Source organism: Doryrhamphus excisus, chromosome 13 (genome assembly GCF_030265055.1).
Source record: "Doryrhamphus excisus isolate RoL2022-K1 chromosome 13, RoL_Dexc_1.0, whole genome shotgun sequence".
Taxonomy (NCBI): Eukaryota; Metazoa; Chordata; class Actinopteri; order Syngnathiformes; family Syngnathidae; genus Doryrhamphus; species Doryrhamphus excisus.
The window spans coordinates 19,106,486-19,133,993 of record NC_080478.1 but is presented as its reverse complement, the minus strand read 5'-3'; the positions used below and the strand labels follow the sequence as shown (position 1 = coordinate 19,133,993).

The 27,508-nt window shown below is 37.5% G+C and overlaps 2 protein-coding genes across 2 annotated transcripts; one reads left to right on the top strand and one right to left on the bottom strand.

Moving 5' to 3' along the window:
* Positions 1-319: 319 nt before the first annotated feature.
* On the bottom strand, positions 320-4,229 carry LOC131140279 (rRNA-processing protein FCF1 homolog). Its single transcript, XM_058090545.1, has 8 exons — positions 4,127-4,229; positions 3,637-3,701; positions 3,474-3,545; positions 3,253-3,401; positions 2,788-2,860; positions 2,611-2,698; positions 2,434-2,528; positions 320-543 (listed from the first exon to the last, which is right to left on the bottom strand). The coding sequence occupies exons 1-8, from the start codon at positions 4,127-4,129 to the stop codon at positions 495-497; spliced, it is 594 nt and encodes a 197-aa protein (XP_057946528.1). The 5' UTR covers positions 4,130-4,229; the 3' UTR covers positions 320-494.
* Positions 4,230-27,508, top strand: LOC131140277 (apoptosis-resistant E3 ubiquitin protein ligase 1-like). The gene is made up of 22 exons (XM_058090543.1): positions 4,230-4,295; positions 6,478-6,656; positions 7,706-7,874; positions 8,669-8,889; positions 8,995-9,066; positions 10,796-11,022; positions 11,101-11,338; positions 11,422-11,591; positions 11,682-11,862; positions 13,871-14,115; positions 14,197-14,274; positions 15,545-15,686; positions 15,764-15,885; positions 15,954-16,029; positions 16,117-16,226; positions 16,407-16,586; positions 16,670-16,795; positions 19,501-19,630; positions 19,717-19,775; positions 20,583-20,672; positions 20,766-20,941; positions 22,691-27,508. Exons 2-22 carry the CDS (start codon positions 6,509-6,511, stop codon positions 22,791-22,793), a joined length of 3,063 nt encoding a protein of 1,020 aa, XP_057946526.1. The 5' UTR covers positions 4,230-4,295; positions 6,478-6,508; the 3' UTR covers positions 22,794-27,508.

Sequence of the window (27,508 nt, the reverse complement as noted above, 5' to 3'; positions counted from 1 at the left end):
ATGGCTCTGACATTTAAGAAGTACTACCTCAGGAATATTTTTGCTATTATTTTTAAGTTTGAATACTGTCATATGAAACTAATTAAACATAAAAAAAATATAAAAAAATTTTTTTTCAGAGAATATTTAGTTCATTATTTAATAAATGATTTAATAAATTTAATAAATGTGTACATTTCTAAATAATTGTTTTTATTTGAAGATAGAGGACCACTAGTGGTACTACAACCAAAAACGTATTCGGTAGCATTTTTGACATACTTTTCCATTAACTAATTTTGCAGTTTTTGTGTCAAAATTCAGACAAAAAATGAAGACATCTGCAACAATCCGTTTATTCACACTCCATAACAATGAGTGGTGACACTTTTATATGGGAAACATAGCTCAAAGTGATACGACATAAATGCAACTTCCTCTGCAATTCAAAGAACTCTGATGTACAGTACATAAAGGAAGTAAAATGTATATACAGCGACATTTTGTACAAATAATCAAAACCTCGGCGCACCATAATCATCAGGCATTCTTTCAATGTTGTACCTGTGTTTAAAGAAAGATAAACGATTAGTACAATTGTTTTTGTAAGACATTTACAGAGGAACCTTGGTTAGCATCAATCCGTTTCAGAACGGTCAGACTGTAACCAAAACGTATGCTAAACAAAACCATTTCTCCTGTGAGAAATAAGGTCAATATCAGTACAAAAAAAATACAATTTCAGATAATATTTAGTTCACTATTTAATACATGTGTACATATAATGAAGTAAATATTCTCTGAAATTGTATTTTTTTTTTTGCAACGACATTTCGTTAGCAATTTCACTGCTGTAATATACAATATATATAAAAATATAAATACAATTTCAGAGAATATTTAGTTCATTATTTAATACGTGTACATATAATGAACTAAATATTGTCTGAAATTGTATTTTTTTTTCTGCAATGACATTTCGTTGGTAAGAAACAACAACAAGCGCACCATATTGAATGTAAACAGGAAGATGTACATAAACCAAGGCAAAATTTTGCACGCTAACCAAGGTTCCACTTTATTAATAATTAATTAAGATTATGATTCTCACACACACACACACCATGTTCAGGGCCACATTTGCAGAAATGTTGCAGAAAATTTTTTTTTTGTTCTTTATATGTACACATGTATTAAATAATGAACTAAATATTCTCTGAAATCGTATTTTTTTCTCTGAAAAAACATTTCGTTGGCAATTTCACTGCTGTAATATACAAAAAAAAAAAACATATATATATATATAAATACAATTTCAGAAAATATTTAGTTCAGCAATTTCACTATAAAGAAAGTAATAAAGTATATCTATCTATAAGAAACAACAACAAGTGCACCATATTGAATGCAAACAGGAAGATGTTCATAAACCAAGGCAAAAATTTGCACGCTAACCAAGGTTCCACTTTATTAATAATTAATTAAGATTATGATTCTCACACACACACACACACACACACACACACACCATGTTCAGGGACACATTTGCAGAAATGTCGTTGCAGGAAAAAAAAATACAATTTCAGAGAATATTTACTTCATTATAAGTACACATGTATTAAATAAGAAAAAAATAAAATTTCAGAGAATATTTAGTTATTTATATGTACACATGTATTAAATAATGAACTAAATATTCTCTGAAATTGTATTTTTTTTCTGAAACAACATTTCGTTGGCAATTTCACTGCTGTAATATACAAAAAAATATATATATATATATATATAAATACAATTTCAGAAAATATTTAGTTCAGCAATTTCACTATAAAGAAAGTAATAAAGTATATCTATCTATAAGAAACAACAACAAGCGCACCATATTGAATGCAAACAGGAAGATGTACATAAACCAAGGCAAAATTTTGCACGCTAACCAAGGTTCCACTTTATTAATAATTAATTAAGATTATGATTCTCACACACACACACCATGTTCAGGGCCACATTTGCAGAAATGTTGTTGCAGAAAAAAAAAATACAATTTCAGAGAATATTGTGTTAATTTTATGTACACATGTATTAAATAAGAAAAAAATACAATTTCAGAGAATATTTAGTTCATTATATGTACACGTGTATTAAATAATGAACTAAATATTCTCTGAAATTGTATTTTTTTTTTCTGAAACAACATTTCGTTGGCAATTTCACTGCTGTAATATACAAAAAAAAAAAAAAATATATATATATATATATATATATACAATTTCAGAAAATATTTAGTTCAGCAATTCACTATAAAGAAAGTAATAAAGTATATCTATCTATAAGAAACAACAAGCGCACCATATTGAATGCAAACAGGAAGATGTTCATAAACCAAGGCACAATTTTGCACGCTAACCAAGGTTCCACTCTATTACATCTAATGTCTAAAAAAAACGACGTTACCTGTGGTTTGAGATGTACATGATGGGCACTCCGGGGATCTTCCTGACCCTTCGTTTCAAGTCTCTATCCACAGTAGCCAGGATGTAACACTTGTGCTGTGGAAATATCAGCACACATTATTATTATCATATCTTGCTAGCGTAGCCACAACAGAGCTAATCGTTTCATGACCAATACCTGTGTTACCCTTTGGACCAGACAGTCATCAGCGTACGTTCCTTTGTGTGTGCAAGGTAAACGCTCAAACCTCGGATCCTTTGCTATCCTGCAACAACAAACAAAAAAAGAGTCACGTGAGAAAAATAAGGACATTTTTGCGAATTAATTACGACAGTGAAATTTCGTTGCTCGTACCTGAGCGCAACCCTGTACTTCATTCCCAGCTTTTCAATTTCAGCCATCACACAGTCTGTGATATACGGGATACCTGGATTAAAAGAAATGCAAGGAAAGATCGGAACCTTGGTTAGCGTCACTCATTTGACTCTAACCAAAACATACGCTAACATAATACATTTTTCCCATAAGAAATGATGTCAATTTAATTAGTCTGTAATTGCATAACAATACGCACACCATATTGGATGCAAACTGAGAAAAAATAATTGACTACATTTCGGACTTTAACCAAAACAAACACAAATGAATGGTATATGTTGGAGATAGCGCCGTCAAACCACTTTTTACTTAAGTTACCATTAAAAACAACAAAGTATGTACAGTTTAAAGCAAATAAAATTAATTTGCCAATATATGTGGACACAAATGATGCACAGCAACTGTACATGTTTCTAATAGGAATAGTTACATGTTTCTTACATTTGGCATACAGACAGTCCATCATAGACTGAACAATGTCCAGTTTGGCCTTGATTGAGAAGTTGATAAAATTGGTATCAATCAGAACGTGGTACGGCGGACCAAGCTGAGTGTTGTACTGGAAGAACAGGCACGACGGGTACTTGGGCCTGCAGAAAACAAGAAAGAATCAAGTCAAAACAACCACTATTTACGGTCCAAATGTCTATTTGGCAACATACACTTCTCTCTCCTTCAACTCTGAAGGGTCTTTCTTCTTTTTTTCATTTGCCTTGGAACGTTGTTGTTCTTTTCTGCAAATAAAAAAACAAGCAAAAATGCATTCTCAGAAGAAACAAAACTAATATTACAGTAAAAAGATATTGAATACAAATCAGAACTCACATGCGATTATCTTTCAAACTGATCATCCGTTTCATTGCAGCAAATTTCTTTGTTTTCTGTTTTGGCTGTGTGAGAAAACAAGTGATTAACTGTTTTTAACTGAGTATTATGGCATGAGTACAACATCACAATATTACATCTCAAAATACATATACAGTAACATTTCAATAGAGTTATATCATTACATTGATTATGGTGGCAAAATTGACATTCACTGTCTGTGAAGCTCATACTAAACTTTATCACCATCAACACTAGTACTGTATTCTTAACATAATGTATTATTTATCATATTATGTGTTTTTTCTCATTATTATTGAATATATTATAGATTGCTTTTAAGCAGCTGTGTACGCGTTATGCTAGGCTACAGTTAGCTCAACGGCCTAACGCTTACGATACAACAAACCATACATGTAACATAACCAAACAATTCCCAATCATTTTTTTAAAAAGTCATACAAATGTAGCAAATATGAAACTTTTATACCATAATGGAAAGTGTCGATATTATCCCTCTCAATAATCGAGTTATCAGCGGCTGCTCTTGTCCTCGTGTGTTGTCGACACCGCGTTGACGTCATCAACAGTCGACAGTCTTCTGCGTATATTCCGGCTGTTTGACTCAGAAGTCCACGGTGATGCGAGATTTACCTGAGGTAAATGATGTTGTTTCAATTCACAAGATATCAAATTAAGAAGTTATTGATGTTTTTTTTGTTGCACAGACAGGGGATGTGATGTGTGTTGTTTTAAGTGCGACAGAAACTGTTACTGAGTCGGCTAGCTTTGTGCTTCCACTAGATACGTTGACAATGCATTGCTTTTGTTAGCATTATAGCTTCTCAGTTTTTGGACTTTCTTGTATTGCGAGTATCCTTTGTTGTGTTACGCATATTTTTTTGGTTATTCCTAAGAATATTACAGTCGAGTATATAAACTGAACAGTTGCGTTTGGTTGTTTTTCACATTTTTTTTATATAAAAGACACGGAGCTAGCATGTCACGAATGCTTGTTTTTGGCATGACATCACAAAGCACCTGCTCTGTTGGGTTAGCGGTTAAATTATCTTTTATTCTAGTATTAAACAATGTGTTGGTCATTCTAAGATGCATTTTATACATTTTTCAGTGTGGCAATGCTAGTCTTCTCGCATTTGCGAGCTCATCCCTGAAGTGCCACATCAATATTTATGTTTGTGTGACTTAACCAATCAACACATCGAGCTTCTACGACAGATTTATAGTTTAAAGTATGATGTAAGTCTTCATTGAATTCCACTTCCGTTTTTTATAAATTATTTTTTTGTGTTGCGGTAAAAATCAGTGTCACAAACAAACGCTTCCTCCTGGATGGCTTGCTGGCAATAATTCAACAAAAGTGTGATTTCTTAAAAATGTGTCCCTGAACATGGCATGTGTGTGTGAATCATAATATTAATTTCCATACAAGAAAATTGTTGGTAATTTTGCATGTTTTCCAAAATCATTTAGCCCCGGGATGGGCAAACTTTTTGACTCGCGGGCCGCATTGATTTAACAAAATTGACAGGGGGGGGCAGACTTTTTGACTGGCGGGCCGCATTGATTTAACAAAATTGACGGGGGGGCCAGACAGATATTTTACACGTAACAGTCCAGCTGGAATTATTGTATCTGTAAATGTATCATGCAATCTGCTTTATGGGCACTTTGAGATCATTTATTTGATGTAAAGTGCGTTATAAATGTATCATAATAAATGTAGTATTATTTATTTTATTAATTGTATTATTATTATTATTATTATATGCTTGTGTCCCTTTTTTCAGGAGCACTTTGTAAACAACAGACCGCATCAAATAACAAAATTATTGTATCTGTAAAAGTGTTATGTAATCTGCTATAATTGCACTTTGAGATCATTTGTTTGATGTAAAGTGCATTATAAATTTATAATAATAAGAATAAATTTATTATTTAATATTATTATTATTATTATTATGTGCTTGTGTCCCTTTTTTCACTTTGTAAACAACAAACCGCATCAAATAACGAAATTGATAAAACCGCCAAACCATGAAAATGTCGTCTCAAGCCATGATGCCAGCTTGTGTGTTGACTTTAAATGAAATACTTTGGAAAGAACGGGCGGGCCGTATTCAAACACTTGGCGGGCCGGATGTGGCCCCCGGGCCGTAGTTTGCCCACCCCTGATATAGTACTTTACATGCAACAGTCCTATTTTTACGCATATTTTACATGTAAAAGTGTCATGCAATCTGCTATATGTGCACTTTGAAATCATTTATTTGATGTAAAGTGTTGGAAATTAAATGTATTATTATTTTTATTATTATTATTGTCTTTATTATTACTATTTTATATATATATTAGATTTGTTATTAGTTATAGTAATGTTATTATCATTATATTATTATTATTATTATTGTTAATAATAATAACTAATATTGTGACTATTATTATATTAATATTATTAACAACAATATGAATATAATAGTAATATTATTATTATTAACATTCTTATTATTATTATTATTATTGTCATTATTTTTATTTTTGTGCTTGTGTTACTTTTTCCAGGAGCATTTTGTAAACAAGAGACCACATCAAATAACGAAATTGATAAAGCAGCTACCTCAACCATCAAAATGTTGGCCCGAGCCACGATGCCAGGTTATGTGTTGAGTTTAAATGAAATACTTTGGAAAAAAACAGGCGGGCCATATTGAAACACTTGGCGGGCCGCATGTGGCCCCCGGGCCGTAGTTTGCCCACCCCTGATTTAGCCTGAAGTTGTTTTTTGCGAGTCGTCACTCTCGTCTCTTATCTTTCTCCCAGGAGATTAGATTGTGAGTGTCAAGATGGTCTGATGGACCGGCGCTTCTTCCTGACCTTTCTCATCTGCTCCGCGTTGTGGATCTTCTTCTGGGAAGTGCACTGGAAGAAAGGCAAAGAAGGCCAGATTGAGGAATGGCTCCAAGGACATCGACTTTCTCAGTACAGACATTTATTTGAAGGTCAGTTTCATTTCGGAAAATGTGATATCAAGCACCATAAGAGTTGTGTATCCGTTTCTTCTCAGTGGATTAGATTGGATCTTGCAATGCAGGGGTGCTCACACTTTTTCAGCATGCGAGCTACTTTTAAAATGACCGAGTCAAAATGATCTACCCACTACAAAAATGCAAAACATCTATTTATTTTCAAATGTATTGAGGATTATTTGTACGTACAATGTATGTTGATGTACCTTACATAACCAAATGAGCCAATATTGCAAAACACACATAATTAACTATTAACATTTTTTGTAATTACCTGAGTTTACTTTGATGACTTGCACTGAATTGAACCAGCCAGGGATGCATAGTCCGGACAGTAGCTGCTGATAGCCAGCCTCAAGCACACTTCCAAATGTTTATCAGTCATGGATAATATCCGTATCATAATATCCGTATAATATTCCATATCCGTATGGAAGTGATATGTTTTTTGCCTTTTTACTTGGTCCAGTTTTTGCCTTTTTACTTGGTCCAACTCCTTCACTCATTTTAGTGACCATAAACTTTAGCGAGGGCTTAAAATCTCGCAATTCGCCGACTAGCTTAGCACTTTGCATCGTTGTTTACGCATGAGCGGTGACCTAAAGGTCAAAATTCAGTTGTCATCTGATTGGTTGTCCTGTATGTCAATCAAGTAACGGGGATGGATGATAGGCTGACATCGTAAGTTCTGCTGCACTTAGAGACGTTGTTTGATTTGATTGGTCGCCCGAAGGGCAACATTCAGTTGTCATCTGAATGGCTGCCCTGTATATCAATCAAGTGACGGCATTGATGCTGGGATGATATTTTTTTAATGTCACGCCGCTATCGACCAGCGATCGACCAGTACCACCTCCGCGATCGACCGGTAGCTCGCGATCGACTTAATGAGCACCCCTGTTGTAATGCATGTGTCAAAAAACATTAAAATCCAATTACTTGTTTGTCGCTTTTGATATGCAGATTTTATTTCACGGCTGCTTTCTGGTATGTTTCACTGTGGTGGTCTGTGATATAATCAGATGTACAGACCTTGGAGGAGCTGAGTTTGAGTGTACTGAGTCGCCTGGAAGAGGTGGTGAAGGAACAGCAGAGCTGGAGGGAAATTGCTGAGGCTCATATCCGGCTTCTCCAAGACTTTGCCTTCCAGGAGTGGCTTTGTTCCCAGAACCTGGAACACTTTTACCATACGTAAGTCAGGAGAGTTTTTTTTTTTTCCCACTTCAGTTTGTCTTTTATACAACTGGAAACATTTTTCTTGAAATTTCTTGTCATGCAGATTTTTTTAAAACGCATAAATCAGACTCCCAAGGAAAAAAAACATGATATTTATGCTCACATATCTGTCAACATAGTATAGTCCAGGGGTCAGCAACCCGCGGCTCCAGAGCCGCATGTGGCTCTCCAGCCTCTTTGTTGCGGCTCCCTTTGCAATGCTTGAATATTTTTTAGCACCCGTGTGGTGAAAATGCACGTCTTTGTTATGAGTTTACAAAAATCCAACTTTGTCTGAGACCATGAATGCATCCTGACTGAGTTCTGACTGGTGACTGAATGAGCAGACAGGATGCTATCCAGTTCTCTCTGACAGGTTAACATGAAGGGAAATGAGTAATACTTTGAGTTATTTGAGTTATGAATTATTATTAATGAGTTATTTGACGATTCTAAAAAATAAATTAGAGCTCATTTAAAAACAAAAGTTTATCTCCAGTACTAGCAAGAGTACTCCAACTCGTCTTTTTTTTTTCCCTCCAATGTTGTTTTAAACATACAACGTTTTGCGGCTCCAGGCTATTTTTCTTTAGTGGGCAAGTGGGTGAAATGGCTCTTTTCATAGTAAAGGTTGCCGACCCCTGGTATAGTCAAAGTCGAGTGAAAACAAATAGTCTTGATTTGTTGTCATCAAGACAGCATTGTATGCTAATAAAGTGCGTTGGAGTGGAGCCTGTTTTTTTTTTTCATACATCAATTTTGATTTTCAGGTTGAAGACTTTGGGTTATATGAATCTGGATGATCTGTCGCAGTTCGACAGCCACCTGCACCTCTCCTTAGCCGCCTGGGGGTATTACTACGAAGACTACATCAAGCTGTCTACCGGCATCAAGATCCTGCAGAACTCCCGGAGGAGTCGCGACCAGGACTACGAGATCCAGCTTGTGCACAGTCTTGCTGAGAGGCGTCTGAATGAGAAGTGGTCGATTGGTGAGGGCGAGCACACTTTCATTTTCATTTGCTTTTGTTTAAGTAATTATTCACAAGGCTGTTGAATAATTCTCATAATAATTCATAAAAATGTGTCTTTTGCAGCTGGAGCTCTCCTATTTGGCTGTACTGTGGCGCTGTGCTTCTTGATAAGGGACCTGATGTTTTACGTGATTGGTGAGAACTGTTTGGTACATACGCTAACGATGGATCCGTGCGATCGATCTATAACGCTGCGCCCGAGTTGGATCCATCGTTAGCGCACAAATCGATCGATTTTCTGCGCTCACGATCGATGGTACAGTAAACCTCGGATATATCGGACTCGGATATATCGGAAATTCGCTCACAACGGACAGATAAAAAAAGAGCCGATTTTTCCTTAGGACTCCAGCAAAACACAGTGAGAGCCATTATCCGCAAATAGCAAAAAAAAAACAAAAAAAAACATGCAGTGAATTGTCCCAGAAGTGGCCGGCCAAACAAAATTACCCCAAGAGTGCAACAACAACTCCTCCAAGAGGTCACAAAAGACCCCACAACATCATCATCCAAAGAACCGTAGGCCTCAGTTAAGGCCAGTATTCATGACTCCACCTACGAAAGACCGTGGGCAAAAACGACCTGCATGGTAGAGTTCCAAGAACACTGCGGCTCGTCTCAATTTTGCCAAAAAACATCTTGATGATTCCCAAGTCCTTTACGGAAAATACTCTATACTGTGGTCTGATGAGACAAAAGATTTTTATTAAAAACTGAAAAATATACAAACTTTTTCAGTGCTTTGGTTCTGATTTTCTACAATAAAAGCTCTGATAAAACATTCCACTGTTCTCAAATATCTTAATTTTTATATTTCTGCACAAAATAAGATGAAAAATAAATAAATCAAGAATAAAGGAAATCAATCCATCAGTAATAAATAAATATAATAATAATAATAATAAAACGGCAAATAATAAAAACTTAAGAAACCACATATAGTTGGTGGGTAGACAAATTATTTTTTTCAGATTAAAATGAACAAAGCATTATTAGAGCCCTGTAGACATGACAAAACACGACTATAGTCACATTTATACTCTTTTTATTTACAACATATTGCGCAACTGCAGGGTCTTGAGACACATGCTAACTCGCAAACTAGAGAGCTAGCGACCTAAACGGTAGCCTTCAAGTTATTTCCTTTCAACTTAAATAGCCAAAAACTTACCACTTCCACACGTATCGGGAGGATAACTATTAACAGTTATTTAACCTTAACATGAACATTAATCAAACGTAATCATTTTTTCTGGGTACATGATACCATACAGCATCCATATCAAACTTGCGCGGGCCGCACTAACGTTAAACTTTCATATCAAGGCGGGGGCCTCAAACTAGTGTCCTGCGGGCCACATTTGGCCCCCGGGCCGCGTGTTTGAGACCCCTGCATTAGATCGACTACAAAATGAACAAAGCATTATTAGAGCCCTGTAGACATGACAAAACACGACTATAGTCACATTTATACTCTTTTTTTTTTTTTTTTTTTATTTACAACATATTGCGCAACTGCAGGGTCTCGAGACACATGCTAACTCGCAAACTAGAGTTAGCTAGCGACCTAAACGGTAGCCTTCAAGTTATTTCCTTTAAACTTAAATAGCCAAAAACTTACCACTTCCACACGGATAGGGAGGATAACTATTTAACAGTTTTTTAACCTTTAACATGAACATTAATCAAACGTAATAATTTTTTCTGGGTACATGATACCATACAGCATCCATATCAAACTAATATTAAACTTTATATCAAGGCGGGGGCCTCAAACTAGTGTCCTGCGGGCCACATTTGGCCCTGCAACCGGTGCGATTTTGCAAACATCTTCCATTAATGCCCCCTTTTTTTTTGTCGTCAGGTGGAATTACTGTTTCCATCATTGCATTTGTCTTCACCATCAAGTTCCTCTGTGAGCTTGCAGCCAGAGTTGTTAGCTTCCTGCAAAATGAGGATCCAGGTCGACGCGGGGACCGCAGCATCTACGACTACGTGCGGGGCAACTACCTGGACCCACGTTCCTGCAAGGTGTCCTGGGATTGGAAGGAGCCACAAGAAGTGGGGCAGACGATGAGCTTCAGAGTCCAAGTAGCGATCCAAAAAAACCTCACGGATTGTAAAAGTGTCACATTCCAGCGCGGCGCTAATCCATTGTCTCGTCTCCAGCTCTTCTATAAAAACGGCCAGCCTTTCCCGGCGCATCGGCCCGTGGGGTTGAGAGTCAACATCACCCACATTGAACTGGCTCTGGATATCCCTGTTACACAGGAGGTCTTACAAGAACCGGAGTCCAATGTGGTGAAAGTAACGTTCACCGTGCGCAAGGCCGGACGCTACGAGGTTGCTGTCAAGCTAGGCGGCCTCAATGTGGCCTACAGTCCGTACTATAAAATCTTTCAGCCAGGTTGGTTTTGATTAATTTGAATTTTTTTTTTTTTGTGTGGTTCCGCTTTTGGCTGACTTTTGGCTGTCTTTCGTACACTTCAGGTACAGTTGTTCCATCCAAGACCAAGATAGCCTACCATTTCTCCACTCTGGTGCTAACACACAGCCAGCAGCACACTCTGCAAATTGAGCCCAGGGACGAATACGGCAACCCCACCAGTAACTCTACATCGCTGACAGATGAAGCAAACTACAGCGTCCAAGTACACTCTGTAAGTTTATAAAAGTTAAAATCTCCCAACTTGATCCAATCAAGTGTCTGTGAAACGGCGTTGTGGTGTTTGTTTTTTTTTTTGTGACAGCTGGGCACAGTGGACGATGACAGCATGGAGGGCCACTACAGTAAGACGGTGTCCCTCAACAAGCAGCAGTGTCAGGTTCTGATGAGACTGACCCTGTGGAAGACCGGCTGTTTCAGAGCCCGCATCTCCTATCAGGATCAGCCGCTCAGCAACGGGGAGTTTGACATTATTGTTCTCAATGGTGAGTAAATTGGAACTTTGGGATTGGGTACACTTGGGCACATACTCGATTGACTCCAATAGAAGACAGCCTAAAATATACTGGAAGATATTCCCTCTTTTTCTTTTTTTAGGACCTGTTTTTGGGAAGATCTTTTTTAAGAAAAAAAATTATCTCCATATCATTGTTGCATGTGAGTGACAGAAGAAAAGCTCTGACTCGCTCAGTTGTTTGGCGCCGCTCATCTTTTTCAGTAGTCTTATAATTGGATCAGTTTGATTAAGCAATTATCCATTTTCCCTTTTAACCTTCCTCTTGTGTTAGCTTTCTGGTATCATCTCTTATGTTAATGGGTTGGTTTTTTTTGTCACTATACCCCTCCATTTCTATTTCTAAAAATGGTAAAAATGAACCTCAAAAGAATCATATTCATAAATTGAAGGTTCTTTTGTTACCTGGCTATTACTGAGGGCTATAGAACATATCTCTTAAATCAATTAGTTTTATTTATTTTCTCATTTTAGTATTAATCACTAAAGAAACATCTTTGGTGTTGGGGTGAATTTTGACCCATGTATATTAATGTCAAGAAAAGGTATAAAAAGTTTTATTGTTTTTAGCAACAGAACTTTAGTATAAAGTGAAATGAAAAAGCAGACCAGGTCCAGATCTTCACTGTTCACTGTACTTCTTGCTGTTCTTTCCATGATCCTAATTGTAAATGTGAAATGAACCATCAGTCAAATGAGTGAATTCACCTCACATGTCTGGACCTTGTTTTTCTGCTGGTATATTGGCTCAAAATATTACTTTATAGTCATATTATTATAACCGGGTCCAAACCGACCCCAACAATACAGTGGTCATAATTTCAACCAGACCATTTTAAAATGTAGTAAAAATTATTTTTTTGGTTTTATTTTGTTGAAATAGAGTTTCCTGACAAAGTCAAAAAGCCTTGATGCAATAAACAAATGTTATGTGATTCTTTTTATGCATTAAAATGTAAAACGGGTCGGTGCCGACCCCAACACAAGAAGAGGGTTAAAAGCAAAAAACAAGCTGCGTTTTTTGTTTTTCAGAATATGTCTAAGTCATTATAGAAAAATTTTTCCACCGAGGGCCACATACTGAAAAAAAAAAAGAGTGGATGCAAGGGCCACTTGAAAATTTTGTAAATGTTAATTTTGTATGCTAAAAAGTTAGGAGAAATTTCTTCGAAAAAGAATCTCTCTAAAAATTATTTTAGTAATTTTTATTTTTATTCTATTCCCCAAAAATTACAACTTTACTATTTTTGTTTTTCATAATTTTTTTTATTTCTCCTCTGCTACTAAAATTACATTATTTATCCTGGTAATATTACAAGTTTATTCTTGTAAAATTACGACCCTTTTTTTCTCATTAGAATACGACTTTTTATCGCTTGATGTTTTGACTATTGTCATAAAAGATTTTTTTTCTCATTTCTGGCATTTTTTTTCCTGACAAAGTCAAAAAGATTTGATGCAATAAACAAATGTTATGTGATTCTTTTTATGCATTAAAATGTAAAACAGGTCGGTGCCGACCCTAACACAAGAGGAGGGTTAAAAGCAAAAAACAAGCTGCGTTTTTTTTTTTTTTTTCAGAATATGTCTAAGTCATTATAGAAAAAAATTTCCACCGAGGGCCACATACTGAAAAAAATAAAAAATAAAAAAAATGAGTGAATGCAGGGGCCACTTGGAAATTTTGGAAATGTTAATTTTGTATGCTAAAAAGTTAGGAGAAATTTCTTCGAAAAAGAATCTCTCAAAAAATTATTTTTGCAATTTTTATTTTTTTTCTATTCCACAAAAATTACAACTTTACTATTTTTGTTTTTCATAACTATTTAATTTTTTTTAAATTTTTCCTCTACTACTAAAATTACATTATTTATCCTGGTAATATTACGAGTTTATTCTTGTAAAAATTGTAACCTTTTTTTTAGTCAAATGCTCATACCTAATATTAAAGCTTAGTGACCTTTCCCCTCGTCTCACAGAGAATGAGAAGACCTACGTGGAGAAAAATGTGTCCACGCCAGGCATCAGCATCTATTTCGAGGCGTACCTCTACAGCAGCGGCAACTACAGCAGCTGCTCGTGGCAACTACCGGCCTCCTCTCTGCTGGCTCCCCAGAGGAGGCCGTCCACGGCGGATGAGGAGGACGAGCACGACTCTCCTGTGGAGGGGCAACCTGAGAAGGTCAAGAAACCAAAAAAGGTCTACTGTTACATATCGCCAAAGGCAAGTACCTCGACCTGAATCGTAGCCGAGAACTTTACCGTGACGACGTGTCGCTTACATAGATTTCTCTTTGTCAAACAGCAACTGTCTGTGAAGGAGTTCTACCTGAAAATTATTCCATGGCGCCTTTTCACCTTTCGAGTATGTCCCGGAACAAAGGTAAACGGCAAGAGATTTCCGAGGGTGGAATTGAACCCTGGTCTCCTAGCTGTGAGGTCTGCGCACTAACCACTCGTTCACCGTGCAGCCCATATTTGCATATTCATGGTTCCATTTATCACAGTGAGTCTTCCAGGTCCTGATGCAGCAAAACAGTCCCAGACCATCACACTACCACCACCATATTTTACTGTTGGAATAATGTTCATTCATTTTCTACCGCTTATCCTCACGATGGGTCGTCACCAGCTGTCTTCTTGGGGCGAGAGGCGGGGGTACACCCTGGACTGGTGGCCAGCCAATCACAGGACATATAGACAAACAACCATTCACACTCACATTCATACCTATGGACAATTTGGAGTCGCTAATTAACCTAGCATGTTTTTGGAATGTGGGAGGAAACCGGAGTACCCGGAGAACATGCAAACTCCACACAGAGATGGCCGAGGGTGGGATTGAACTCGGGTCTCCTAGCTGTGAGGTCTGCGCGCAAACCACTCGACCGCCGTGCCACCCACTAAGGGACATATGAATCCGCGAATTTAATTTTGACTCATTTGGTCAAAGTCACTAGGACGAGTTCGTCAAAGGACAACACCTGGTTTTCCCCCAAAACGTCCGACTTCCTGTTTGTCTTCCTGACTTTTTTTGTGCTTCCTGTCATGATAGATGCCTCCACCGTATTTTTGCGACTGATCCATGAGACGATCAGTAGATCCATGAGGATTTACTGATCCATGGATTTACTGATCAATTGATCAGTAAATCCAATTTACTGATTTTGGGGGGTTTGTATTAAGGATCGACCGATACATCGCCCGACCGATATATATCGGGCCGATATTTGCGTTTTTTTCCTTGTATCGGTATCGGTCGATACGCGCGTGGGTTCGCCGATGTATTTTTCCACCGCATGATTTACAGTCAGGCATCAGCAAGGGGCAGCTTTGTGTATAATATTTGTTATCATGGTCATTTTTTCATGTAAATTGAGGGATCAAAAGCAGTATCGGCCATCGGCTGAGGGTGGTGGAAAAAAATCGGTATCTGCATCGGTCCCAAAAAAACCATATCGGTCGATCCCTAGTTTGTATCCCGGACCATTGAATTGAATAAAACCTTTCTGATGCACTTTAAGGTCCTCAAACACGCAAGGAAACACTGAGAATGATGATAAACATAGAACATCTACAGTAGGTTTATCCTGTTGGACTGACTCACTTTTGAATTGAATCCATGTTTAATTAAATTTCTCTCTTCATTTCAGTTTAGCTATCACGGCCCAGACCCGGTTCACAAGTACCTCACCCTCGTGGTCGATGACGGGATCCAGCCGCCGGTGGAGCTCAGCTGCAAAGAGAGAAACATCATGGCCGCCACCTTCATCCGCTTTCTACACAAAAACATCGGTTGGTTATTCCAACTGAATCCAAATAACGTTTTGCTGGTAGCTCCTTGTTGTCAATGTTAGCAATGTGTCCAACAGGCGGCTCTGAGACCTTCCAGGACAAGGTGAACTTTTTTCAACGTGAACTCAGGCACATCCACTCCAAGAGACCTCGCACCAAGACTTGCCTAAAAATCACCCGCCACTCGATTCTCGATTCAGTGAGTACTTTTTAAAAAAAAAAATTTTTTTTTTTCAAGCTCTTCTCGTTAAATTTACTTTTTCTCAGTCCCTAAAGGCAACACGGAACTTCTCGGTGTCCGACTGGAATAAGAACTTTGAGGTGGTTTTTCAGGACGAGGAAGGTAAATAACGCTTCATACGTTGTAAACAAGTCCACCAGACTCGGATTCTGATTAAAAATCCAGTAACATTTGGGTGTTGGTCTGCAGCTCTGGACTGGGGGGGTCCTCGCCGGGAATGGTTTGAGCTAATATGCAAGACCCTTTTTGACACCTCCAACTACTTATTCACTCGCTTCAGTGATAACAACCAGGGCCTGGTAAGATGTTTGCTCATATTCTCCTCAAACGTGATAAATAAGAATTTTTTTTTTAGTAAAAAGAAGAGTAGAAGTTGAATAAATGATAAATGTTTCCACAACGATTACATTAGGAATCAAAAGATTTGTTCAAATGATCTGTTTTTTTTAATAAAGATTATTTCCTACCACGTCATTCAGGTGCACCCAAATGCCGAGCGACCGCCACACTTGCGACTGAAGATGTACGAGTTCGCCGGCCGCGTCGTCGGCAAGTGCCTGTACGAGTCCGCGCTGGGCGGGGCTTACAAACAGCTCGTTCGGGCTCGCTTCACGCGCTCCTTCCTGGCTCAAATCATTGGCCTAAGAATGAATTACAAGGTACGAAGCCGCAACGAGGCTTTGCATCCGTGTCGGCTGGTTGGCAGCCGCTCTGGAAATAACTCTTCCGTGTGTGCCTCCAGTACTTTGAGACGGACGACCAGGAATTCTACAAGACCAAAGTGTGCTTCATCCTGAACAACGACGTGAGCGAAATGGACCTGGTGTTTGCTGAGGAGAAGTACAGCAAGTCGGGACAGCTGGAAAAGGTGATGCTAACACTCTCGTCGTTCACTAGCTTCCTTTTTTTTTCAGTCCGTGACGTCTTTTCACAGGCGATAGAAACAATAAAGCAGGGGTCCCCAAACTTTTTCCAGTGAGGGCCACATGACTTTTCTTTCCTCTGAAGGGGGCCAGGGTCAGGGTCATTCATTCATTCATTCATTTTCTACCGCTTTTCCTCACGAGGGTCGCGGGGGTGCTGGAGCCTATCCCAGCTGTCTTCGGGCGTAAGGCGGGGTACACCCTGGACTGGTCGCCAGCCAATCACAGGGCACATATAGACAAACAACCATTCACACTCACATTCATACCTATGGACAATTTGGAGTCGCTAATTAACCTAGCATGTTTTGCTAGGTTTAGCATGAGTACCCGGAGAAAACATGCAAACTCCACACAGAGATGCCCGAGGGTGGGATTGAACCCTAGAATTGAATCCTAGCTGTGAGGTCTGCGCGCTAACCCCTAGACCACCGTGCCGCCCGGGGTCAAGGGTCATATGTTTGTTTATGTTCTATGACTGGGGGAAAAGTGTGCTTGTAGTCACGTCACAATAGGTTACCATTTCCAGTTCCATGACAGAAAAATGACCATGCTTTATTGTTCAGGGGGCCGGGACAAATGTGGAAGTGGGCCGTGTCTGGCCCCTGGGCCTTAGTTTGGGGACCACTGCAATAAAGCATATAAACGAGAAACCAAATTGCTTTATACTGGCATGAAAATTGTTATTCGGAAAGGTGAGGCGTGGAGGCTTGCATGAGTTTGGCATCGCTTGCATGTTATTTTACTCAGTATTTGCATATCATTGCAGCAAAGTGGCATTTATTGCAACATCATAAATATTATATGTACGAGATGGTGTTTTTCTTTCCAAAAAAAAAAAGTCTATAAAAGACTAGTCACCATATGTTCCGGGTCTAGAGATTTCTACATGCAAACCAGAAGGGGAGAAAGTAGTACCCGTAGTAGTACCTACACTACCATTTGCAAATTTCTTTGTTTTCCAAAGAAAAACAAATTTTCATGCATTTCACAAACATTTTTATATCAATCTCACAAACAATTAAAATGAATCAAATGATTTTCAAAGAAGGATGTACATTTTTGCATAGAGGCCTACTATCAACAACTGTCAGTCCTCTGCATCAATCTCCTGGTATGGCTGCTAATCCAAGTTCATCATTTTGTAAGGGTAATAGATTATTAGAAAAGCCATTTAAAAATCTCTTACCATGCTGTTATCTACTCCCTTCAGAGAGCAGCACAAACTGGGTCTAACAAGGACGCAAAAACGATGCACAACTGCGCAAGAAGACAAATATCTGAGAGTGTGTAGTTGCTACTTGCATGTTTATTCTCATTACTCTTAGACTACCGCTCAAAAGTTTGGGATCACTCGGAAATGTCTTTGTTTTCCAAAGAAAAACACATTTTCATGCATTTCACAAAGTATTTTTATCCATTTCACAAACAATTAAAATGAATCAAATGATTTTCAGGATCCATTTTTCTTTGAAAATTCTACACTCCTTATCTACTTTTCTCCGTTTGGATAACGACATTTTGGCTAATGAGGGTGTAGCGGAGAGGTAGAGACCAAGGTCTTAACAACGTCGTAACAAGCAGCAGATGGCGCATTGATACCGTCTGCTGTTTTCAGTCTGTCTCAGTGATGCGGCTTGTCTTCTACTCTGATGGAAAGAGTGCGCCCCTTAGCGGATAATCCATGAATTGCAGCGAATTAAAAATATTAATTCCATGTCTTTTATGCATTTTTTTCCACTTTCAAATTATCCTGCGGGCCTGATCGAACCTCCTTGGGGGCCGGTTCCGGCCCGCGGGCCGTATGTTTGACACCCCTGTGCTATACCCTACACTTTTTCAGTACTTTGGTTCTGGTTTTCCAACACCAAAATATCTGATAAAACATTCCACTGTTCTAAAATATCTTAATTTTTATTTTTCTATACACAAAATAAGATAAAAAAAATAAATAAACAAATTAAGAATAAAGACAATAAATCAATCAATCAGGAATAAATAAGTAAAATAATAATAAAACAGCAAATAAGGTAGAGAAATAATTTTTGTCAGATTCAAATGTACAGTATTAACAGTTATTTAACCATTTAACATGAACATTAATGAAATTTAATAATTTTACCCAATTAGCAAGTTAGCATCGTACTCAGTTCCATCTGGGAGCAGCGTCGTAACTTTAACAACATGCTTTATCGTGACGTGTATTTTCCAAATCATTTCCTGCATTTATTTGTACCCAGGCGTCACAAGCTTCATTAGCTTCATTGCTAATCCAACGCAAAACAGGATAGGGTAACAGTATGTGCGAGGCAAAATCATGTTAATTGTGTTTCCGGTGTGTATTTCAACATTAAACTTTGTTATCAAGGCGGGGGCCTCGAAGTAGCGTCTTGCGTGCCGCATTTGGCCCGCGGGCCGCAAGTTTGAGACCCCTGATTTTAGAACCTTAATATTGCACGTGGAGGTTGCTCAGATATAGAAAGATGTAATTTGTCCCTTTATTACCGTTATAAATAAAATGAATGTAGTAAAAGATCATGTAAATATGTTATGGAATTTATGTGAAATGGTTCTTTTATATGAACTCTGCATTAATGTGCTGCATCTGCAAGACCATTCAGCACTTTTTCCCCAACATTTTTGTCTGCAGGTGGTGGAGCTGATCTCAGGGGGGGCCCACATTGCCGTTACCAATGAAAACAAGATGCATTATCTCAACCTGCTGGCCCAGTACAGGCTGGCCAGTCAGGTGAGAGACGAGGTGGAACACTTCCTGAAAGGTATGAATTCAATAATGCATCTGGTCTGAGATCATAATGACATGTGAACGTAACGAGTATTGTTTTTTTTTTCTCATCGATTCCAGGTTTGAACGAACTGGTTCCAGAAAATCTGCTAGCCATATTCGATGAGAACGAGTTGGAGGTATGTGGAGGCCATTACAGTGAAGTTCTTCTTCTCTTTTAAGGGCATACTCACAATTAGCTATCTTTGAAGGACTTGATATTTATTATTAAATATGAAATCCTTTTCAGGTCCCTAAGGATCACCTAGGTGTGATTTAGTGTGCTAACTGATCTTTATTTATTTTTTCATGTTTTTTTTTGTGGTACAAATACGCTGGAACGTGAATATTGATGATTAAAAATATATCTTAACGTGACAAATACAAGCCTACCTTTCTTAGATGCTCCTATTTAGCTACGATAGTCATAAATGGCGCCCCCTGGTGGACAACCACTGCTATAAATAATGAAAGGATGCGGGTGAAACTACTTAAATTGCACCATGACAGGGAATGTGGGATAACCAAATTGTGTGATGTGTATGTCCAGTGCCCCGCCCCCCCCCTTTTTTTTGTTTTTGAGTGTGTTTGTATTGCTGTTGACGTTTTGTTTAGAAAAATATAAAAATAAATAATAATAATTAAATAATAATTATTAAAAATTAATAATTAATATATAATTAAATTAATTAATAATTAAAATTAAATTTATTTATTAAATAATAATTTAATAAATATTAAAAATTAAAAATAAACAGCACACACGCTCTACAGTTGTGGTGAAATTTGCAGCCAATCAGAAGTTGAGTTAAATAAAGCATAACAAATCCTAACAGCCACGCCCTTTTTTCATCCAGTAAATCCCCGCCCCTTTGGACATTTCTAATTCCTAATAAGTAGGGGTGCACCAAACTCATCCAGATCACTTTATTTTTGTTTTTTTTTAGCTGCTGATGTGTGGCACCGGCGATATAAACGTGCAGGACTTCAAGGCCCACGCTGTGATCGTCGGGGGATCGTGGCATTTTCGGGAGAAGGTGTGTTTGGGGGGGGGGGGCGGGGGGGGAGATCGCCGCTCATGTCGCCACCGAGGCATCGCTCCTGACAAATGTCCACGCTCTCGCACGCAGGTGATGAAGTGGTTCTGGGCGGTGGTGTCCAGCTTCACTCAGGAGGAGCTGGCTCGACTCCTGCAGTTCACCACCGGCTCCTCCCAGCTGCCTCCTGGGGGGTTCAACACGCTTTGCCCGTCCTTTCAGATCATCGCAGCCCCCACGCACAGCACCCTACCCACCGCACATACTTGGTCAGTAGGGATCCATGTGTTATGGTGTTACTTTTATTGCCAATGGTGATCCAAAACCAATCAATCGCGATAAATGAGGGATTGCTGTATTGTATGTATACTGTACATACATACATACATACATATATGCTGACTGTAAAGTATATTCATGTTAAATTTATGGATTGTTGTCTGTGGAGAAGAACCACTGTAGATCCAGCAAATCAGTTATCATGCCTAAAAATAGTCTGAACCCATTATGCCTCACATTGTTATTAACAGCACTTTCTATTACGTGTGCGTGCGTGTGAGTGCGTGTGTGTGTACGTATGTGTGCGTATGTACGTACATATGTATGTGTGCGTATGTACGTACATATGTATGTGTGCGTATGTACGTACATATGTATGTGTGCGTATGTACGTACGTATGTATGTGTGCGTATGTACGTACGTATGTATGTGTGCGTATGTACGTACGTATGTATGTGTGCGTATGTACGTACGTATGTATGTGTGCGTATGTACGTACGTATGTATGTGTGCGTATGTACGTACGTATGTATGTGTGCGTATGTACGTACGTATGTATGTGTGCGTATATATGTACGTATGTATGTGTGCGTATATATGTACGTATGTATGCATGTGTGCGTATGTGTGTGCGTGTGTACGTACGTATGTGTGTGCGTGTGTACGTACGTACGTGTGTGTGCGTGTGTATGTACGTACGTATGTATGCGTGTGTATGTACGTACGTATGTATGCGTGTGTATGTACGTACGTATGTATGCGTGTGTACGTACGTACGTGTGCGTGTGTACGTACGTACGTGTGCGTACGTACGTACGTGTGCGTGCGTACGTACGTACGTACGTACGTGTGCGTGCGTACGTACGTACGTACGTACGTATGCGTGCGTATGTATGTGCGTGCGTGCGTGCGTATGTACGTACGTACGTGTGTCTGCGTATGTACGTACGTACGTGTGTCTGCGTATGTACGTACGTATGTCTGCGTATGTACGTATGTCTGTCTGCGTATGTACGTATGTCTGTCTGCGTGTGTACGTACGTGTGTCTGCGTGTGTACGTACGTGTGTCTGCGTGTGTACGTACGTGTGTCTGCGTGTGTACGTACGTGTGTGTGCGTGTGTACGTACGTGTGTGTGCGTGTGTACGTACGTGTGTGTGCGTGTGTACGCGTGTCTATGTATGTGCGTATGTGTGCGTGTCTATGTATGTGCGTATGTGTGCGTGTGTACGCGCACACATACGTACATACACATACGTATACACATACGTACATACGTACACACGTGCGCGTACACACGTATGTGTGTGTATGTACGTATGCGTACGTACGTATACGTACATACGTACACACGTGTGCGTACACACGTATGTGTGTGTATGTACGTATGCGTACGTACGTATGCGTACGTGCGTATGCTTACGTGTGCGTATGCGTATGCTTACGTACGTGTGTACGCGTATTCAGCCTGATCGCTATTATTTTATTATTAGAACTTGCCTTCCAAGATGACGTAATGTCTGTTTTGGTCAAGTAGTTTGGAAAATAAATTACCCGCAAAAAATGCGACTTATACTCCAGTGCGACTTATGTATGTTTTTTTTCTACCTAACTATGCATTTTGGTGACTTATAGTCCAGAAAATACGGTATATACATATATTATACTACAGGCTAAAGGGTAAATATGATTTCATATTTTCAATAAGTCCAAATGTGTGTTCTTCTCTTCTGTGTAGTTTCAACCAGTTGTGCCTCCCCACCTACGACTCGTACGAGGAGCTTCACAAGATGCTGAAGCTGGCCATCAGCGAGGGCAGCGAAGGCTTCGGCATGCTCTGACGGCTGGCAACCGTACGCCAGCCCAGCAGGAGGAGCCAGCCACGCTTTTGGTGCCGCGTTCGTTCCCCTCGCATTCATCCGCTTCTGATAGCATCCCTGGTGGAGAAGAATCACCCACGCTTCTTCTGAACTCTTATTAGGATGAGAAGGTGTCACGTGTGGATTGACTGCGCTGGAATCATATGAACTTACCATGTATGTGTATATATATATATAAGTACCATTTTTTTTTTTTTTTTTTAAAAAGGATCCCTCGGCCTGCAGAAAAAGGGTGAGGTATGAGCTTCTTCTTCTATCTTAATGCTGACATTAGCTGACTTTTATATCCAGTAAAGTGAAAGTTAGTGACACTAGCGCAAAGGCCTTGAGTATTCTCGCATAAACCGAAAACCGAGGAACACTAAAGTGCAGCAGCAGCTCTCACGTGATATCGCTGCTGTTTGCATCTCCAGCACTTTGGCCTTAAACCATCAGGGACTGATGTCTGTTTGTAAATATACCATGTCATTATACTTTTTTTTATATTCATTTACTTGTACATACTAGTAGTGTACACGAAGGAGCATTAGGGCCACAAAAACATTGTAATATTTTGACTTTATTCTTGTAATATTACAAGAGATTTTTTTAATAATAATAGTTAAATTAATTTAATAAGCAATACAAATTAGAATAAATTAGAAATGTCAAAATATTACAGGAATAAAGGTATTTTTATTTGTTCAAGAAAAATAAAAAATATTAAAACTAGAGCTTTTTTCCGTGGAATATTGGCTGAAAAATATCTAAAAAAAATCACAAGTCGTAACGACATTGAAAATATATTCAAGAAAAAATATGAAAAATATGTTCTCATAATACAATGGTATTATGGGGACAATATGCTTCTTACAAATAGCACAAAAAGGAATAAACAGTATTACAAGCATGAGATATATTAAAAAAAAAACTACTTTATCATCCTAATGCATTTTTTCCCCCTAACTTTATTTGTCTTTTTTTTTTTATAATAGTGTTAATGTCTGACAGAATAAAGTCTTACATTGCTGAGAACAAATAATTTAATTTAATAAGCAATACAAATTAGAATAAATTAGAAATGTCAAAATATTACAGGAATAAAGGTATTTTTATTTGTTCAAGAAAAATATAAAAATATTAAAACTAGAGTTTTTTTCCTTGGAATATTGGCTGAAAAATATCTGAAAAAAAATCACAAGTTGTAACGACATAGAAAATATATTCAAGAAAAAATATGAAAAATATGTTCTCATAATACAATAGTATTATGGGGACAAAATGCTTCTTACAAATAGCACAAAAATGAATAAACAGTATTACAAGCATGAGATATATTAAAAAAAACTACTTTTTCATCCTAATGCATTTTTTCCCCCTAACTTTATTTGTCTTTTTTTTTTTATAATAGTGTTAATGTCTGACAGAATAAAGTCTTACATTGCTGAGAACAAATAATTTAATTTAATAAGCAATACAAATTAGAATAAATTAGAAATGTCAAAATATTACAGGAATAAAGGTATTTTTATTTGTTCAAGAAAAATATAAAAATATTAAAACTAGAGTTTTTTTCCTTGGAATATTGGCTGAAAAATATCTGAAAAAAAATCACAAGTTGTAACGACATAGAAAATATATTCAAGAAAAAATATGAAAAATATGTTCTCATAATACAATAGTATTATGGGGACAAATTGCTTCTTACAAATAGTACAAAAATTAATAAACAGTATTACAAGCATGAGATATATATTAAAAAAACTACTTTATCATCCTAATGCATTTTTTCCCCCTAACTTTATTTGTCTTTTTTTTTATAATAGTGTTAATGTCTGACAGAATAAAGTCTTACATTGCTGAAAACAAAGGATTTAATTTAATAAGCAATACAAATTAAAATAAATTAGAAATGTCAAAATATTACAGGAATAAAGGTATTTTTATTTGTTCAAAAAAAAAAATATATTAAAACTAGAGCTTTTTTTCTTGTAATATTGGCTGAAAAATATATATAAAAAAAAAAACCCAAGTACTAATGACATAGAAAATATATTCACGAAAAAATATGAAAAATATGTTCTCAAAATACAATATATTATGGGGACAAAATGCTTCTTATAAATAGTACAAAAATGAATAAACAGTATTGAGATATATAAAAAAAATTCACAAAACTATCATCCTAATGCATTTTTTCCCCCCTAACTATTTTAAATCTAACTTTATTCGTATTGCGTTTACAATGGGTACATGAATACTTCTATTAATCCGGTTTATTCTACTCTTGGAATGTTACATTTTTCAAAGGTTTACAACTTTTTTTCCTAATATTTAATTCTATTATCATCAGTGCAGCCCTAATGCTTCTTCGTCCTCCATGTTTTCATTTGATAATAATCCATAATCCATACAGTACAGGTTTTTTAAGTTATTGAGAAAATATATGTTCAACCCCTGTGTTGTGAATAACGAGCAGTAACAAGTATTATGTTGTTTTTTTTTGTTTTTTTGTTTTTTAAAGCCTGCCTTAGTCGTGCTTGGCCTCTGATTGTATCCAGACGCTTGTGAAGACGAGCGGACTCGACAACAATCCGCAAAACGGCTAAAGTCGGAGAGCATTTTTCCCGTTAACACGGGAATAAGGAATGACTTTGCCCACACGTTCGCATCCTCTGATAGGTTTACCTCAGAAGCTTCTAGGCCCGCCTTTACATCCTTCTTGACGCGGGAGTGACGGGTCTGAGCAAACACGCACATGCAAGTTCATATAGTTGCCTCCACTTCCTGCCCCCCCCCCCCACCCCCCCTTACAATGTACAGCCAATCATGCAATGAATCGTGTTGTTATCCGTGCACACTCCTACAGTAAACCTCGGATATATCGGATTCAATTGTTCCCACTGGTTTTGTCCGATATAAGCGAAATCCGTTATATGCGTATAATGCGGAAAATGTCCGTTTTTACGCATATATCGGATTTATGTATATCCGGTATATATGCGTAAATCGGATTTTATCCGTTTATAAAAAGGCACTTCGTTGACTATGTTTCCAATGTACCTGGCAACGCTGCAAACGACGTCGTATAGCGGCTTGTCACGATTCGGCGAATCGGAGCACCACGATGCGGCGATATATCCGATATATGCGAAGGGAAATTTTAATGGAAATGCATTGGAACGGGACTGGAGATTTTGTCCGAAATAGGCTAAATCCGTTATTAAAAAAAAAAACGATATATGCAATGAATTTTTATTGGAAATGCATTACAGAAAAATCGGTTCTTTTTTATCTGTCCGTTGTGAGCGAATTTCCGATATATCCGAGTCCGATATATCCGAGGTTTACTGTGTTACTCTTTTGAACGCATATTGTTACATTTTGAGAAGACTTTACTTAAATTGCCCTATCAACTAAACTGGGGGGGAGGGTAAATCACTGATGATGTACAGTAAACCTCGGATATATCGGATTCAATTGTTCCCACTGGTTTTGTCCGATATAAGCGAAATCCGTTATATGCGTATAATGCGGAAAATGTCCGTTTTTACGCATATATCGGATTTATGTATATCCGGTATAAATGCGTAAATCGGATTTTATCCGTTTATAAAAAGGCACTTCCTTGACTATGTTTCCAATGTACCTGGCAACGCTGCAAATGACGTCGTATAGCGGCCTGTCACGATTCGGCGAATCGGAGCGCCACGATGCGGCGATATATCCGATATATGCGAAGGGAAATTTAATGGAAATGCATTGGAACGGGACTGGAGATTTTGTACGAAATAGGCGAAATCCGTTATAAAAAAAAAAAACGATATATGCAATGAATTTTTATTGGAAATGCATTACAGAAAAATTGGTCCGTTGTGAGCGAATTTCCGATATATCCGAGGTTTACTGTATTATTTATTTTTAATGTATTCTGAGCCAGCATTACTGTGTTTTCTCTTGAGTTGAAATTGTTCCAAATGCTGTTTGTAATCCCGTTAGCTGTTCGTAAAAAGTCAAAGGCTTACTGAATGTAGTACTTCAAATTCAGCCGAGAGATTTAAACACTGGAATTTTTTTTTATTTAACGGGGCATGCTGGGAATTTTTTTTTTTTTTTTTTTTTTGTATTTTAATTTTGTGCAATGTAGGTCAATTCAGAACAAGTTTAAAGTGCTTCAAATGTAACTTTTGGGCACTTTGAAAGCATATTTATTGTAACTTAGATCAACTTGTAAATCAACGGCATTTATACAGTATAGAACAGGGGTGGGCAAACTTTTTGACTCGCGGGCCGCATTAATTTAACAAAATTGACAGGGGGGGGGGGGGATTATGTAGTATTTTACACGTAACAGTCCATTTTTACACCTATATTTTTACACATATTTTACATGTAAAAGTGTCATGCAATCTGCTATAAGTGCACTTTGAAATCATTTATTTGATGTAAAGTGTGTTATAAATGTATTATTATTATTATTAGAATTATTAGAATTATTATTATTATTAGTTATAGTAATGTTATTATATTATTATTATTATTTTGTTATAATAATTATATTACTACCATTATATTAATATTATTAACAACAATATTAATATAATAGTAGTATTATTATCATTATTTATATTACTATTATTGTGCTTGTGCTCCTTTTTCCAGGAGTATTTTGTAATATTACTACCATTATTATATTA

What these genes read in the sequence shown, in the direction of transcription:
- LOC131140277 (XM_058090543.1), top strand. Translation starts at nt 6,509, where the DNA reads ATGGACCGGCGCTTCTTCCTGACCTTTCTCATCTGCTCCGCGTTGTGG. An exon ending in CCTGATGTTTTACGTGATTG is followed by an intron (nt 9,067 to 10,795) that starts GTGAGAACTGTT and finishes TTTTGTCGTCAG; the next exon opens with GTGGAATTACTGTTTCCATC. An exon ending in GTGATAACAACCAGGGCCTG is followed by an intron (nt 16,227 to 16,406) that starts GTAAGATGTTTG and finishes CACGTCATTCAG; the next exon opens with GTGCACCCAAATGCCGAGCG.
- LOC131140279 (XM_058090545.1), bottom strand. An exon ending in GAGTTGAAGGAGAGAGAAGT is followed by an intron (nt 3,402 to 3,473) that starts GTATGTTGCCAA and finishes TGTTTTCTGCAG; the next exon opens with GCCCAAGTACCCGTCGTGCC. An exon ending in AAGTACAGGGTTGCGCTCAG is followed by an intron (nt 2,699 to 2,787) that starts GTACGAGCAACG and finishes TTGTTGTTGCAG; the next exon opens with GATAGCAAAGGATCCGAGGT.